At 40.6% G+C, this 18,657-nt stretch overlaps 1 protein-coding gene across 7 annotated transcripts in view; it reads left to right on the forward strand.

Moving 5' to 3' along the window:
- nav1b (neuron navigator 1b) overlaps positions 1-18,657 on the forward strand; it is a 178,511-nt gene that overhangs the window by 95,210 nt on the left and 64,644 nt on the right. For all 7 annotated transcript variants that reach the window (XM_060919337.1, XM_060919339.1, XM_060919340.1 and 4 more), the window contains 2 exons: positions 9,058-9,367; positions 16,403-17,147. In XM_060919337.1, the coding sequence (XP_060775320.1) occupies positions 9,058-9,367; positions 16,403-17,147 (1,055 nt within the window). The remainder of the gene's footprint in view (positions 1-9,057; positions 9,368-16,402; positions 17,148-18,657) is intronic.

Here is an 18,657-nt window from a genome sequence, read left to right on the forward strand (position 1 = left end):
AGATGATATATGTAACTGTAAAAAAGAATTGTACTGTATATTTCGATGTTTCGAATAATGTTTCAATTAAATACAAGTATATATAAAGTTAAGGGACATCAAATTAGAGAGGTTGAAATCACTAATGAATTGATAGCATGTAATTTATCTGATATAGCAAATAAGTATATTTACATGAAAATACAAAGAAAGACGTTTGTTTCACTTCTTCCAAATGCCATTGAGCTTGACTGAAAATTAATGTATAGCGTATATCAGCGTTTATTTTGGAAGTACATTTATTAAATTATGTCTTAAACTGTAATTTACATTTGGATCAATTGAGTTGTTGATCAGAAGTGTTATTATGTGAGATAAAGTAAATGAAATAAAGAACATTTTTATTGGAGATAAGTACTAAAGTTGTTCTTTGGATGCAAGGCCTTTTGTCTCAGACTGGAATTTCTGTAGGGTCTTTAAAATCCACCAAATTGTGTTTTTATGGAAATAACCATTATGAAATTTATAAAATTCTGTTGGCCCTAATAAAGTAGAGCTTCTATAGAACTCTGTATCAATTCTATAGAAATCGTTTTCTATAGACTACTATTTATATAGAATTCTGTTGAGATTCTATAGAAGCTGTTTTCTATAGAGTACAACTTCTATAGAATTTATACTATTTCTATACAACTTCTATAGAAACTATTTTCTATAGAGTATTAGTTCTATAGCGTTCTATAGAGATTGTATAGAAAGAGGGGTTTCTATAGAATTTTCTATAGAGTTTCTATAGAATTCTAAAAAACATTTTGACAAGGGTCATGGCCGACGGGGGCCTTTCTGTGTGGAGTTTGTATGGTGTCCGCATGGGTGTGCTCCGGTTTCCCCCACAGTCCAAAGACATGCAGGTTAGGTACAATAGGGACCACTGTAATTGGCGCAAGTTGTTATGATGTCCCAGCCATAATGTATGTGCATATATATGCAAAAGCTAATAAATTAATTACCCTGATGGAATCCACCTCAGGATTTGACATGTTGCTCATTCTGAGATGCAGATTCTGAGCGTGAACCAGGTCATTCTCTGTTAACCTCTCTCATCAACAGGGTGTTTCTGTTGACAGAACTGCTCCTCACTGGATTTTTTTTTTCTTTATAGTCTGAGTAAACTCTAGAGACTGTTCTGCGTGAAAATCCCAAGCGATCAGCAGTGATGGTCAAAATCACTGAGATCACATTTTTTCCCCCATTCCGGTGGCTGATGTGAACATTATCCAAAGCTGCTGGCCGTATCTACATGATTTTATGCATTACACTACTGCCACACAATTGGCTGAGTAGTTAATTGCATGAATGAGTAGGTGTATGTGTGTTCCTAATAAAGTATTTGTAAGGGTATATGGTTCTGTCTCAGAAACTGGGTACTGCGGGGGTAGCCCATTAAATATACTCACAGTCAATAAACTATACGGTTTTGAATGGTGATGTTGGTTTTAATGTGAAATAAAATGATGAAAGAAATAATACAGATAAAACAAAATCTTTGATGTGAATACTCTATTCAGAATTTGGCAAAAATTCTGCAAATTTGTGGAAAAATGGCGGCTTGATCTGGGACATGATAAATGGTTGAATACATCGCATTCCCTTAAAAAGGTTGTAATCCACTGAAAAGTCTACAGTTATCACTAATTGTATTTTAAGTTGTAACTTTATACACCTAAGGATTGGTGCGCTCACAGAATAATCATAACCATAATAAAACATCATGCAAAATATTTGATCACCGTTGTAACTCCATTTTCCGCAGACCCAAAACCAATACGATCGTGTGTTTTGATCTAAACGGAAAGCCTCAGGGTCAAGGTCACTACCTCACCAAAAGTAGTAACTTAAAATCACTACGCCATATAAATATTTAGTTATAAATCTGTGATTTTGTTTTTTAAAATGAAAGCTGAAAGTTAGGTATAGAATATGTTTCTTACAGAATATGTTACGATGGTAGCTGGTCTTGTATGAATTTCTGAGCTATAAAATGAGTTGTGGTCTATTTTTTTACCATAGCGTGTTATTTGTGTGCGGGGAAGGACACACATTAACAATTTGCATGTGTAGAATGGAATTTTCCACTCCAACAGTTAGAAGTTGACCGCGCTTCCATTTGCGGTCTTTCTGTTACGCGAGTGATCTGTTCGGACGTTATCACTGAAAAGGGGAGTTTTGACAGTTTTATTTGGTTTTAGTCTTGCGGTATAAGGCAATAGAATGTTTCTTTTTCATTTTACTTTCATATTTCGTAGTGTTTGCGTATTTTTGGCCAATATTTTGCAACCATGGTCAATTTAGATCGAACTTTTGATAGAATCTACGGCCAGTCATTTTGCCCCACCCCCGCCTCGCGCTCCGTCCGGTGTGGTAGTGATGTCCCGTTGCTCACGCGCCGCAGCAGAGACCCGCACGACCTTCAGCTGGCACAGTCGCTGTTCTTTTACCAGCGCCGTTATTCTCATCTTTCCGGTGTGTTCTTGATTTTTCCATTGTGTCCTATTTCGCCATATCAAATACCCAAAATGTATCATATTATTCATATTTAAGTGAATAATCAATTCAGTCATCATAACTTGGCATTTTTAACCCAAGCAATCAAAAAGAGGAAATTTATTCAATATTTTCACTCATCTGTGAAGGAGGGGCTTTAATTCTTCATGACGTGGTTATTTTATATGTAAATCAATTTTACAAAAGCATTTGAATTGTAATCAAAAACATTTTCCACAGTGGAGGCCAGATAAAGCAAGATACTATCTTTATTCTTATTAAACATGGCAAAAGAAACATTGAGAGTTCGGTAAATGCAAAAAAAATATTAAAATTAGAAAATGTATTTTTTTGACCATAATGTCCCAAATGAGATGGACCTATATACAAATGATCCAGCAGCCATAGTTATAATTTCATTTCATTTTCATTTATTATACAGGAAAGTATTAAAAGTAACAGTGCAATTACAGTTAAGACGGGCCTGACTCAGTTTAACAAACTGGTTTACAGCAGGTTCCTGTTCTGCAGAACACAAAACATAAAACAGTCATAAAATCATGTTAACATATGCATTTAGATATGGGCCACAAATTACAGACAAAAATAACTTCTTCTGTTTTATCATTTGCATTTATTTTTGGTCATTAATTGAACAAAATTTCATCCAGTGATAAATTTGATAGCATGTCACGTAAAGAATGCAGGGGAGCACTTTGAGTTGAATAAGTTCCATAGACCCTACAGTTTTATGTACGTTAACCAACGATACAAATAGTAATCATTATTATACAGGGTGTTTCCAAAAAAAAAGATATTATTTGAGATGTAAATATCCCAGAAACTACATAGTCAAGGCAAATGAAACTGAACAGGCTTAATGTTGCGCAATATAAGATTTATTCCTCAAAATTTGAATGAAAAATTCAAAGCTATGTGGATTCCATGAACGATTTCACAAATTTTCAATACGTGCGCCACCTGAGACACGGCACTGAACGAGGTGCAACTTGTAGGGTTTCATTCGCAAACGTTTCCTCAGGACACGCCAAACTGTCGTTGGAGGAATCTGGGTCTCCAGTGCTTGCTCTTCTTATGGACTTCTTGGGGCTTCGCAAGAGTTTTTCGCGAACCCGCTCGAGCGTCTCTTCCGATGCTGGTGGTCGTCCGGATCCTTTCACCCTGCACACACAGCCTTCCTCTTTGAACTTCTTGTGCCGTGTCCAAATCTGCACTGCAGTTGGTGCATTTTTAGAGAATCCTCTCCTAAATGCACGCTGCACAGTCTTGTTCGACTGTGTCCGAGCGCACTCTAAAACGCCTTTTCTTTTCCAGCGAATGGCATTTCGATACCTAAAAAGATAAAAACTAAGAACATTAAACCTCAAATTTTGACCTGTTTTCACACATGCTGTTAAAATTTGAGGTCAACTGAACGAGAATTGGCAAAGTTATCAGATTGTGAAATATCAAATTTTTTGAAACACGCTGTACATACAGGACACTTTTTCGATGGAAAAAAAAGCGTGTTCTGTTCCCTTCTAGCAAGTTTCATTCATTTGGTTTGATACCATGCAATATTGTTAGCATGTCGCTTATCCTAGTGTCTTACGTCACTCTACCCAATGGAGAATGAGCGCTGAATATGGTTTATAATATTGCATGGTTGTGAAGGCAACATGATGTCATACGTCAGAGACGTAAAACTTCCGAGCGACTGTGACAAGCTGTAAACAAACATGGCCGCCAGATTTGCTTCGTTAAATACGGAAGATTTTGAGAGAATTTTGAAAGAGAAAGACGTGTTGAACACCTGAAAGGAATGTATAATAATAATTATTATAATAATAATAATAATAATATTATTGGCTGCGGGCGGCACGGTGGTGTAGTGGTTAGCGCTGTCGCCTCACAGCAAGAAGGTCCTGGGTTCGAGCCCCGGGGCCGGTGAGGGCCTTTCTGTGCGGAGTTTGCATGTTCTCCCCGTGTCCGCGTGGGTTTCCTCCGGGTGCTCCGGTTTCCCCCACAGTCCAAAGACATGCAGGTTAGGTTAACTGGTGACTCTAAATTGACCGTAGGTGTGAATGTGAGTGTGAATGGTTGTCTGTGTCTATGTGTCAGCCCTGTGATGACCTGGCGACTTGTCCAGGGTGTACCCCGCCTTTCGCCCGTAGTCAGCTGGGATAGGCTCCAGCTTGCCTGCGACCCTGTAGAAGGATAAAGCGGCTAGAGATAATGAGATGAGATAAGATGAGATATTGGCTGCCATTGAGTGATATATCAGATATATTCAATTCAGCTACTCGTCTTCGACTCGTTCCGTATCATGCTAGCTGAACGGAATATATCTGATATACCACGCCAAAAAAAAAAAAGCCAGACAATATTATTTAAATATTATTATTTACATGTTCAGTAATAATTTGGTTGTTTATTGGAACCATAGAGCTTTTTATTATCGAACCTTCCACTGATAGGTCCACTTGTGGTTTCTAGCAAAATATGCTGCGATCCCACATTCTCACAACCACTGGCGTAGAGGACCTGTATTCATTAGCAACAAATTTAAAGTATTGTTTTTGGGTACTGACTCCGGATGGGTCAGAATGTGGCCTTATTTTTAATTGTGAATTTACTGCTTTGTGGATAGAAACACTCATCTGTGTTAGTTTATGGTTCACGTATCAAAGTGCTCATGCCTGTATTTAAAGTCGTGTGCCCGCGTGAACTTCTTTGGCCTGCGTCTGTTGTGACCTCATAAGGCCTCAGAAATCACAACCAAAAATCACGCAACACACAAGTCAGAACCATATGAGAGTCCTGGCTTTGCTTTCTTCCATTTGAATTCGGAGCATCTGAATCATATTCCATAATTTCTTTGTGGCCTGATCTATATGCTAAGCAGGGTTTCCTGAAATCTCTGCTCAGTACTGCTTGAAGTGAACAATAATAACAAGTGCAGAAACTCAGGCGCAGCAATAAAAAGCACATTAATAGATTTGCAGGGTTGGTTGCTATGGCAACGTGACCTGCTTGAGATGTTATATGATGGATACACGCAAGCTTTTATAACAGATTATGTAAGAGAGGATGGCAGATTTGGGTGCTCGTGTTGCTTGTTGTGCCATGCGGCGTTCAGATTTTTCTGCCTTTTTCAAGCGCTCGTATTCAGCATTGCTGAAAGGTCAATAAATGCCAATCAGACATCTTTCAGACCCGTCGAGAGCATGTAGCGTTTCATTTGCTTCAAGAGCTTCGTAGCATTCCTAGCTGGATTTTCCATGGAGGAAAGATGACATGTCAAGCGAACTAGCATATGGCTGAGCTATTTATGCATTTCAAAGTATATTATTATCTTCAAGTCATTATGGTTGAATAGTCACCTAATTCATTTGACTGCTGTATATGTGTTTTCCATTACAGCTCATGTGAATATGTAATATCTTGCCAGGTTTCATCATTATCATACCACAGACAGCACATGGCTAAGCAATAAAGTTAGTTAATTGCTTAGCCATGTGGAGAACGATGTGGCATTTTCCACACACTGGTGGATAACTTTGATTCCAATGATTTTTACCAGTATGTTCATTCAAGTTCAAGTGCATCTTCTGTGCTTTTTTTTTTTTTCCCATGTTCACAAACTCAGTCTGAATACCTGAGTCTGGACCCAGGACTGGTTCTGATTGTTTGGGTTTGCTTAAAAATTGCAAGTTTGCTTTCACATTGAAGAATTCCTTTGGAATTGTGAAATTCCATACATCAATTTTGTGCAGGTTGATTTGCAAAATAATAGGTATGAGTTTCATCCCGGGCGGCACGGTGGTGTAGTGGTTAGCGCTGTCGCCTCACAGCAAGAAGGTCCGGGTTCGAGCCCCGTGGCCGGCAAGGGCCTTTCTGTGCGGAGTTTGCATGTTCTCCCCGTGTCCGCGTGGGTTTCCTCCGGGTGCTCCGGTTTCCCCCACAGTCCAAAGACATGCAGGTTAGATTAGCTGGTGACTCTAAATTGACCGTAGGTGTGAATGTGAGTGTAAATGGTTGTCTGTGTCTATGTGTCAGCCCTGTGATGACCTGGCGACTTGTCCAGGGTGTACCCCGCCTTTCACCCATAGTCAGCTGGGATAGGCTCCAGCTTGCTTGCGACCCTGTAGAACAGGATAAAGCGGCTACAGATAATGAGATGAGATGAGTTTCATCCCTTTGCTGACCAACACTAAAGTGGTGAAGAACAGCACTTTTTGGATGCATGGTATGTTATCATGCAGGATTACCTGCAAAATATCGCATATAAGAAGATTTTTAGTCATGCAGTAGGGTTGGGAAGATTCACCGATTTGCATCGGGGAATCGATGCGAACCATACAATGCGGTTGCATCGGTTGGCAAACGTCTGAATCGGTTAAAAATTCGAATGGGATCGAGATGCATCGCGACTAAAATATCTGCATCGATACGAACCGAATAATATCTATTATTTAACTTTTAAGAAACTGGCCTGTTTCTGGGTTGAGTTATCTATGCAGCCGTCATTGGCTGATTCAGGCCAACTCTCGTCTCGCGCGAAGAGGCGGGCCAAGCAAACAGCAGAAGAACAGCGGTCAGATTTTGAGTCAGAGGCGGCCAGCGAAACATGGAAGAATCTGAAGTAATACATACCGGTTGGCTTTAAATCAATAGTTTGGAAAAGTTTCGGCTTTTACAAGCGAGGTGGAGAGCTGGACAAATCTTTGTCAACGGGTTAATTTTTTGTTAATTTACTAGTTATTATATTGGATGGGATCCACTATCCTAAAATCTCATGGCTTTTTTCTTTTTATTATTAGTATAAATCTAATTCTTTATTAAACCTCTTTCAAAACCTTAATGCAGCGTGAGCTGCTTAGGCTAACATAAAAATGTGGCAGAAAGTTAATTGTTCATTATTCAGGTCTGAATTTAGAAATTGTGTAATTCCTGTTTTTTAAAATAAAAGGCACAGCCAGTGGTAATGCTTTAAGTGCCAGTACTTGAGAAATACTATGTATTCCATGGTATAATTTTCTTCTGCATCGCATCACATCGTATCGAATCTCACTGCATCGCATTGTGTTAAAATGAAATCGTAGAGTATCGCACTGTATCGCAGTAGGTTGGAAAATCGTATCGCATCTTACCATTGGTAATTTCATGAATCGTTAATGTATCGAATCGTTGGCAGTGCATAGAGATGCGTATCGTATCGTGTTGATGATGAAGATTCCCATCCCTATCATGCAGGCCAGCGTGAGACATGCGTTCTTTATAGTTCTCCAAAGTTGAGCTAGTTACAGCGCTCCAGTCCTGTGAAAGTCTGGTTTTATGTATCTGTAAGATGTTCCGTCTCCACCACTGACCACAGCAACCCCTTCCTTGTCATAACGAAACTAAAAACAGGTTGTAACGTGACAAGTTGAAAAAGTTACATTCCACAGAACGGATAGCTTCCACACCTGATGCAGACGACACCACACTTCAGTGGAAGTCAGCGCCAGACCATTATTTTCAAGAGGGCTCAGGATTAGCTTTCACACTTCACTAATCCTATCAAACTTTCAGTGCAGACGGCCGGGGGGGGGGGGGGGGGGTCCAAAACGTGACAAAACATTACAAGATAGCATGAACAGGTGGAATGAAAGGAGTCCTTGGCTGAGGATCAGGACGAGGTTAGTTTCTCTGGAGGGAAATGAATGTTATGCTGCCTTACAGTGTTGTAGTCGAGTCACTAAAGATCGAGTTTGAGTCCAGTCTCGAGTTCCCAGTTTTCAGGTCCAAGTCATTAAAGAAAATTCTGAGTTGAGTCCGAGAACAAGACTCCAACCGCACCATTTGGCGGTGGCTGTTGCTGCCTTTATGTAAAAGCGTCTCTGCTACTGTGTTGGACTAACGTTACTGCTCGACTGCCCCATTTTAGTTAATACGCTACAGATAAAAAGCTTGTTTGTCGCTCAGCAAGCCCCGCCCACTATCAACAGGGCAATGAGCGTCATGTGTCACTTCCTTCTCTGGGTGGAGTCTTGCCAAATGACGATTGAAGTTCGATGTCGTCCCCGTCGTCTCCTCAATAGTTCTTCTACATATGTATGGAACACATAGCCGTGCATTTTTTCCCACTGCACGAGAAGTCTGTATAAGCAAAGCGGACAATCCTAGGGACGTTCTCTCCAGGCATTTTAGCGCCATTAACGTTAGTTTGTTCCTGAACATGATGTATGGACAGGTGAATGTGCATTCTCTTGCACGAAATTAGTATAAAAATTAATGTTGATATAAATATCTTATGCCAAATTAGTATGGCATGTTATAAAAAATATAGAAAAAAATCCAAGTCTCCAATTTATGAGTCCGAATGCAATTAATGCACGAGTCCGAGTCATCAGTGCTCGAGTCCAAGTCAAGTCACAAGTCCTTAAAATTAGGGCACGAGTCGGACTCGAGTACTACAAGCCTGCTTCCTGAACACCGAGTACTCCGGCAAAATGAATGAATGATTGTGTGTGTATTTGTGTGTCTCATCAGCTGCGTACAGATGCAGAGAAGCGTTCTCTGGTGGAAAGTGGTCTTGCTTGGTACAGCGAGGACAACAAGGCCTTGCAGAAAGCAGACAGTGGAGCCTATGATACCGGCAGCCTGAAGACGGAGTCTTCCAGCAAATACAGAAAGAGCAAACCAGCAGAGGGCGTCGCACAGGAGAAGACCGCAAGAAGAGAGCTGAAAAAGCCGCAGAGCCTCGGGCAACCAGGCAGCTTCAAGAAGAGCCAAAATCCTCCTCCAGTTGGAGTCACATCTCCCATCACACACACGTCACAGAGTGTGCTCAAAGTGGCAGGTGAGAAAGAGAGATACGTTTCATCTTACTGTCGTTCCATTTGTGTTGCAGTTACACATACACTACCGTTCAAAAGTTTGGGGTCACTTTGAAATGTCCTTATTTTTGAAAGAAAAGCACTGTTCTTTTCAATGAAGATCACTTTAAACTAATCAGAAATACACTCTATACATTGCTAATGTGGTAAATGACTATTCTAGCTGCAAATGTCTGGTTTTTGGTGCAATATCTCCACAGGTGTATAGAGGCCCATTTCCAGCAACTACAACCCCGATTCCAAAAAAAGTTGGGACAAAGTACAAATTGTAAATAAAAACGAAATGCAATGATGTGGAAGTTTCAAAATTCCATGTTTTATTCAGAATAGAACATAGATGACATATCAAATGTTTAAACTGAGAAAATGTATCATTTAAAGAGAAAAATTAGGTGATTTTAAATTTCATGACAACAACACATCTCAAAAAAGTTGGGACAAGGCCATGTTTACCACTGTGAGACATCCCCTTTTCTCTTTACAACAGTCTGTAAACATCTGGGGACTGAGGAGACAAGTTGCTCAAGTTTAGGGATAGGAATGTTAACCCATTCTTGTCTAATGTAGGATTCTAGTTGCTCAACTGTCTTAGGTCTTTTTTGTCGTATCTTCCGTTTTATGATGTGCCAAATGTTTTCTATGGGTGAAAGATCTGGACTGCAGGCTGGCCAGTTCAGTACCCGGACCCTTCTTCTACGCAGCCATGATGCTGTAATTGATGCAGTATGTGGTTTGGCATTGTCATGTTGGAAAATGCAAGGTCTTCCCTGAAAGAGACGTCGTCTGGATGGGAGCATATGTTGCTCTAGAACCTGGATATACCTTTCAGCATTGATGGTGTCTTTCCAGATGTGTAAGCTGCCCATGCCACACGCACTAATGCAACCCCATACCATCAGAGATGCAGGCTTCTGAACTGAGCGCTGATAACAACCTGGGTCGTCCTTCTCCTCTTTCGTCCGAATGACACGGCGTTCCTGATTTCCATAAAGAACTTCAAATTTTGATTTGTCTGACCACAGAACAGTTTTCCACTTTGCCACAGTCCATTTTAAATGAGCCTTGGCCCAGAGAAGACGTCTGCGCTTCTGGATCATGTTTAGATACGGCTTCTTCTTTGAACTATAGAGTTTTAGCTGGCAACGGTGGATGGCATGGTGAATTGTGTTCACAGATGATGTTCTCTGGAAATATTCCTGAGCCCATTTTGTGATTTCCAATACAGAAGCATGCCTGTATGTGATGCAGTGCCGTCTAAGGGCCCGAAGATCACGGGCACCCAGTATGGTTTTCCGGCCTTGACCCTTACGCACAGAGATTCTTCCAGATTCTCTGAATCTTTTGATGATATTATGCACTGTAGATGATGATATGTTCAAACTCTTTGCAATTTTACACTGTCGAACTCCTTTCTGATATTGCTCCACTATTTGTCGGCGCAGAATTAGGGGGATTGGTGATCCTCTTCCCATCTTTACTTCTGAGAGCCGCTGCCACTCCAAGATGCTCTTTTTATACCCAGTCATGTTAATGACCTATTGCCAATTGACCTAATGAGTTGCAATTTGGTCCTCCAGCTGTTCCTTTTTTGTACCTTTAACTTTTCCAGCCTCTTATTGCCCCTGTCCCAACTTTTTTGAGATGTGTTGCTGTCATGAAATTTCAAATGAGCCAATATTTGGCATGAAATTTCAAAATGTCTCACTTTCAACATTTCATATGTTGTCTATGTTCTATTGTGAATACAATATCAGTTTTTGAGATTTGTAAATTATTGCATTCCGTTTTTATTCACAATTTGTACGTTGTCCCAACTTTTTTGGAATCGGGGTTGTATCACTCCAGTGTTCTAATGGTACAATGTGTTTGCTCATTGCCTCAGAAGGCTAATGGATGATTAGAAAACCCTTGTACAATCATGTTAGCACAGCTGAAAACAGTTGAGCTCTTTAGAGAAGCTATAAAACTGACCTTCCTTTGAGCAGATTGAGTTTCTGGAGCATCACATTTGTGGGGTCGATTAAATGCTCAAAATGGCCAGAAAAATGTCTTGACTATATTTTCTATTCATCTTACAACTTATGGTGGTAAATAAAAGTGTGACTTTTCATGGAAAACACAAAATTGTCTGGGTGACCCCAAACTTTTGAACGGTAGTGTATACATGATCCAAAAAGATGAGACTTTCAAATCAAGCCTCTATTCACAAGTGTATAATTACACACACATGCACATACCTGCATCTTTGTTGCATTGCTTCTCAGCATCAAAAGTTTTTTCCCCATGGCTTGATGATAGAGATCGGATTTCTGCTGCATGAGCTAGAGTAAATATGCATATCAACTGACATGGAGACAGGAAAACACCACGGCTTATCTGTGTTGTTTTACCTTATCTCCTGAGCTCCAATCTTATCCAAGACATAAAGCATTTTTTGTGGTTTAAATGTACTGGCTCGCTCAAAAAAGGATACGTGTTAATGGGTAATATTATGGTTTTTTTGATAGCCGCTGCTGTCAAACATAAGCTCCCAGAATCAAGACCAGATGTAGCGTTGAACTCAGAATAATGTCTCTTCAGCAAATATCACTGTGCTATCACAGGAGATGGAGGGAGTCACTCTGTAGTGGATGCCAGAATTTGATTAGCATAAAGCCTTTGGGAGGATGGGGAGCGAGATCTTAATCCAGCGCTCTTTACTTTGTGTACTGCCTTTACCTCTGGACAGCGGCTTTGCACAATAAAGACGTTTGAACAATTGCTATGAATGAGGTTATTGGATTTAGTTTTTCATTTACCTGTAAATGCCGTATCTCTGGGTCCACATGACATTTAAATGCCAGAGACTGAGCACAGTTAATTGAAGGACAATTGTAATGCCTCACAGCATTTTAAACGTTTATCAGTATCGGTACAAATGTCCGGTTTGGTGTCACGACGCTCGGTCATTTTCCTGATAAGTTCTTGCTGGGTAGTGCATTAACATTCATCACCACCTGTTTTAATCACTGGAAATAAAAAAAAACCCAGACATGCCCATGTTTAAATTGTTGATAAATTGTCTCTCTCAGTCACTTTCTGCCACAGCTTTATCGTGGTTAGGGTCACAGTGGATCCAAAGCCGATTCCGGAAACACTGCGTATGAGGCAGAAATACACCAGTCCATCAAATTCATTTCAATCAAGTTATTTAATCAGTTATACTTTTGTTTAAAGCAGATACGGAGAACCTTTATTTTTAAATACATTTCTGAGTGGATAGTATCTCCATCCTTGACTCTTGTATGCTGCATAAATGGGAATAAAAAATATATATTTTTGAGAGTAAAAATCGACCGCAAAGTTGGCATTCGAGCTGCCCCGCTGAGCCAGCCAGCCCTGAGTGCGTGACGTCACAGCGGTAACCGGTTTTAAGGCCGAGGCCTTTGACAGCTATAGACCAAAGTCATATAAATAAAAATTTATGGTGAAAGTAAGAAATCCCGTTACCGACTTGCTCAACTAAGACTGATTTGACTTCATTGATTGTGGGTTGTCTCTCATGAAAACAGGATAGGTGTTATAACTTATGCAACATACATGTACATGCATGCATTTTCACTGATAAAACGTAAAAGGCTAATTAAATAATCAGATGAACTGAGACAATCACATTCTGAAGCAAATTAAATAATCTAATACCACTAACTTAAACACACAATACAAGTTACATGTATTAATCTAAATGTAGGTAAACAATGTGTTGTTTTTGTTGTTTTATATCCAAATGAGAGTCGGAGCTTACCCGTCTGTGTTCTCGCTTCTTGAAGGCCGGTCTTGTGGCTGATTTGTTTTGAAACAATCTGACTTTCAGTTGTTCGTTCAGTTCTCCATTCATTCACTTCTTCCACGTAAGGCCGAGATGGCAGCGATATCCAGTTTAGAAATAAGACAGCTGCGCCACTCTTTCTCCATTTTCTCCATACTGTGTACTCCGCCATTACTGCTCAGCTCAGGCAATTACTAAAACCTGGGACGGAACGGGATGTCACCGGTTTTCGCAACAACCGCGGGAAGGTCACTGCCTAAGCGATATGTCACGTCCCGTTCTGTCCCAGGTTTTACCAAGAACCCTCGTCTCAAACTCCAGGAAAGCTGGTGCAACTGAACTCACTTAAAAAAAAAAAAAATTTCCTTTTCTTGTTTTCTTTTTCTTTAATTGTTGGTACTGCACCCTCTTTCAATACAGGCTTATAGCCAACACAACTCAACAGATCAGGGGTTTCATACGAGTCCTCAGTAAAATGTGCAGAGCAGAGGAGAGACCACTTCATAGCCGCCCAATGTGCTCGTGAACTTCTCGCAAAACGCGTCCAAATCTTTGCAGTTTGAACATTCTTGGGCCATGAATGCAACGTAAATCCACCTTCTGTCGTGTTGCTGCACCTGCCAGCAACACATCTACGTGGCATGGCGATAAATTAGCTCAAAATGGATGATTGGAGTTGCAGTCAGCTCTGTGTTTTAGTATAGCGGAAATGGCGATGAGACCGATAGACTTCCTGCTGTGACGTTACGGACATCAAGGTCATTCACTCAGACCGCTACCTATGTGAATCACTTTAATCGTAAAAATTACTCTATTAGATTTATTGTTAACGCTTAAAACTATTCCTGTGCCATTCTTGAGGTCTCAAGGCATTTATAAACGAAAGTGAGGCCATGGCTCTGCGTATATGCTTTAAAGACAAGCACAGTGTGGGAAATAAGGCCGGCCCAGCAGACATTGCCTGGTAATTTTCACATTTGTCCGTCTGTATTTCAAAAGCATCAAACCGGATGGCCCATGAAAAAATTGTAACAATATGGGTCTAATCTACTTCCAGTTTTCTTCCAAATGTTACACTGGGCGAATACATTATGTCATAACACGGCCTGTGAAACGGGGGCCCCCGCGGGCACGACTTTAAAAATTCATAACTCGGCCACCGAAGGTCCTAGCCCTGCCAAAATTAAAGGCACCTCCCTCTTCCCGAGTGGCACACTAAATAATACAATCATAATTCACTCAGTATTCAGTGTTGTTTTTATTGCACGATGCAGGTGAACGAGTGTTTTAGGGTTAACGGTATCTGATTGATCCAGTCAGGTGATTAAGAGTTGAGTTTACATGAAGCTTTGCAGTACAGTATTATGTTAAGTGCCAAACTGCCAATCAGTGGTTATGTTTTTGTTGTTATTATTATTATGTGCATTTTTTATTCATAATAAGAATGACAGTCATAGTCATATGCTTTGTAGGATGTAGATTTACATTTAATAGAGTTTTTATTTTCTTCTATTTTCTAAGTTCTAGTCAAGCAGATTTTAGTCTGAATGCCAAGTGATATGACCATGTCTAGTTTTGAGTCATTTTAAAAGTCATTTTGTTCCAAAGTTACTTGGAATCTCGTAATCAAAATTTCAACTCTGTTATGTAAGAATAGTTGTACTGTTAATTACTAAATTCCTTATAGACATTATAAACATGGTATAAAATAGTCATTGTTGATATAATGTTTCATGAGTTATTATAGTACCTGTATATGAGGACCAGGAAGTCGTGACCAACTGGAACATCCTTGCTCCTCCATATTTTTTTCTAGATCTGGAACTGACCTGTGTGCACTCCTGTTTTCTTGGGTCGAACTTTAAGCATGTTTTTCTTGAATCTTCTGACATTTTCTTGTAAATTATATTCAGTTTGTAGTGTAATTAGCAACTAATGTCTAGCATAATTTGATCATAAAAATGTTCTTGGAAATAGCTGAGAAGCCATCTCCAGGCATCTAAAGCCCTTCAGCTTTCAGGGCCCTAAGGCGGGCCCAGGACCCCCAGCTGCATTGTTTCAGGCCTTTTGGCCTGTCATTCGGACAGGCTGAAATTTGGACGGACAGACAACATTTCAGACTTGTCTGTCCTGTAACAGTCTGCTTAAAATTCCTTATTTCCCACACTGCAAGCATAAGAATTAGTCTTGTAAATTCAACATAGACTATAATCCACTGTTTATTTTGAGGGACACTTTGTCTGTAATCAAAATTATAACCACTGATATAAATAATATCTTATACAATTATGTTGTAAAGGGATTTTAAATGGTATAGTAAGTTAATATTAAATCTAAAGATCTTCGTGAAAACCTAGTCTGCACCAGTTGGATGTTGGAAGCATGTGCTCACAGATTAAACTGAGCAAAGTGGCTACGGTACACAATTTATATTTGTAACAGGATACATTAAACCTAACACTCATTTTAAAACGTCAAAGTGTAATATATATAATTTTTAAAGCTAATCATAGAATTAACTTGCCTAGCAAGACTTCTAGGGCGGAATGGCTTCTTAGGTACAGGTATTACTCGTATGTGTACTCGCAGTATGCTTTAACACAACCCCTTAGAGACAGCATTCGCCAAACTTCTTATAACAAGCCGACTAGTGTAGGGTCAGTTGCTGGATGTCATAGCCTGCCTGTAGATAGTTATATATGGGTAGAAGACAGCTGAGCCTAGATCTGCCATCTTATTGTGATATGAAATGCACAGCAGCCCTGCTGTGTGGTTTTGGAGTGCTTACGCTCCACATTTTTATGAGTTATTTGGCTGATGTGTTGTCCTCTGACAGTTTAGATGCTATCTGATCTCACGATGCCTTAAGTAAATACAGATGGATTTCTGCTTACTTGTCCTTCTCCGTCTATATGCTTTGAGTCACATTAAGTAGATCCAGATGCAGCTCTTAACCATGCTGTACACATCATATGAACTAAATTTAGATAAAAGTGAAGTATGCTGATGGTGTTTCATTCAACAGTTTGCTTGCTTCCGTTTTTTTATGTTCTTATTATGCAAAAAGTGAAAAGAAATGTTTCAAACTGGATGAAATTTCTCACAAATTTGTTAGCTCTTGTATTTTTTTTTAGCCAAAATTCTAAAGCCTCCACTGTGATTTAAGATGTTTCATTCTGTCTTTTGCCAGCAACTAAAGGAGACGCGAAGGTCGTGGATAAGCAGAAGTTGTCCCTGAAGACTTCAGGCCTGCAGCGTTCCCGCTCTGATGCGGGTCGGGACAGTGTGGAGCATCGCAAACCCCCCTCAGGCCTTGTCAAACCCACTGCAGGCAGCTTCGGCTACAGGAAAACCCCGACCACCGGCACGGCTACTGTAATGACAGCAGGCGGTGCCACCATCTCCAGTGGGTCAGCCACAGTGGGCAAAACTCCGAAGTCCTCAGGCATCCCCACCAAGCCTGTGCCTGGAGGAGGAAGCCGAAAGAATAGCCTGGATGCCAGCAACGGTGAGAACGGCTTCCTAGCACCAAACGCCCGCGGCAGCATTCAGTACCGAAGTCTCCCTCGTCCTGCCAAGTCCAGCGCTATGAGCTTAACGGGGCGAGCCGCTTCTCGTCCTGTTAGCAGCAGCATTGATGCAAGCCTCCTTAGCCTCAAACCCATGCCTGCTTTACCTGCTACCATGCCTACTAGAGGAAAGGATGGAGGTAGCATAAAGGCAGGCAGCCGCACAAGCAACGTCGGGCCTGTTAACCAGACAGACAGGGAGAAGGAGAAGGAGAGGGCCAAGGCCAAAGCGGATCTGGAGAACAACTCTCTGAAGAGTGAGAACCAGAGAGAGAGCTGTGGAGAGAATGCAGAGCAGATCCACAGGACACGCAGGACCAGCACAAGCAAATACCCAGAACTGAGTTCTCCAACTACCACACAAAGGCATGACGATATCTTTTCTGGTTTTAATTATGAATGTGAACAATCAGCAAGTAAATGGCAATCCTTCAGGTGCATCCAGAATTTCATAGTCTGGCTGCATACATAAAACGATTTTATATTTATATAGTGAATAACCTAAATATGCAGAGACATGTACAGTATATTCATATCAGTAGCTCTTGAAGAGGGCAGCACGGTGGTGTAGTGGTTAGCACTGTCGCCTCACAGCAAGAAGGTTCTGGGTTCAAGCCCAGTGGCTGACGAGCACCTTTCTGTGTAGACTTCACGTTCTTCCCGTGTCTGTGTGGGTTTCCTCCGGGTGCTCCGGTTTCCCCCACAGTCCAAAGACATGCAGGCTAGGCTAATTGGTGGCTCTAAATTGACCGTAGGTGTGAATGTGAGTGTGAATGGTTGTTTGTCTCTGTGTCAGCCCTGTGATAACATGGTGACTTGTCCAGGGTGTACCCCGCCTCTCACCCATAGTCAGCTGGGATAAGCTCCAGCTTGCCCATGACCCTGCACAGGATAAGTGGCTATGGATAATGGATGGATGGATAGTTCTTGAGCACATAATGTTTTTTTAAAAGTGAATCATCTATTGCTTCATCATAAGATCTGCTACTCAATTATTTAGTTCCCTGTACAGTCTGTACTTGTTCTGTTATGTTCTGTTTGCTCTAATTTATACAGTTGTGGTCAGAAGTTCACATACAGCGACATGAACGTCATCCTGGATATGAATGTCATGGCAACATTTGGGCTTTCAGTAATTTCTTTGAATTGTTCTTTTTCTGTGGCAGAATGTACAGCGTACATCTTTAATAAAAAAAAAAAAAAACACTAGAATTTGGTGCACAAGTTTTAATTTTCTTTGCATTTTCTGAAATCAACACAGGGTCAAAATTATACCTACAGGGTCAAAAATTTACATAGGGTCACTTAGATTATTAATTCAGAGGTGCTGAAACTTCCAAAATGTCTCTTATCTTGCCAAGGCCAAGGCCTCTTAACTTCCTGTTAGTGATCATGATTGACTACAGCTGGTAGCTTCTCTGTGCGTTCATAAAAAGGGTTTGTTTACAGCACTCATTGGATTGACCAACACACAGTAAAATGGGAAAGTCCAAGGAGCTCAGTGCAGATCTGAGAAAGAGGATCGCAGATATACACAACTCCAGAATGTCTCTTGGAGCCATTTCTAAACAACTGCAAATTCCAAGATCAGTTCAAACAATTGTATCCAAGTTATTGTGAGGTGTAGTCACATTGCCAAGCCACTTTGCTTCAAGAAAACCCAAACTGTCATCCTCAGCTGAAAGGAAATTGGTTTGGATGGCCAGGAACAACCTGGGAACCACCATGGCACAGCCCTGCCATGAACTGGAAGCTGATGGATCACTGTCTACAGTTCAGATCACCAAGGACTAAGAGGCTGCTATCCAAGTAATAACCCCCTGCTCCAAAATCGACACCTTCAAGCTTAACTAAAGTTTGAAGCTGACCACATGTT

The sequence above is a fragment of the Neoarius graeffei genome, chromosome 4 (assembly GCF_027579695.1).
Source record: "Neoarius graeffei isolate fNeoGra1 chromosome 4, fNeoGra1.pri, whole genome shotgun sequence".
NCBI lineage: Eukaryota > Metazoa > Chordata > Actinopteri > Siluriformes > Ariidae > Neoarius > Neoarius graeffei.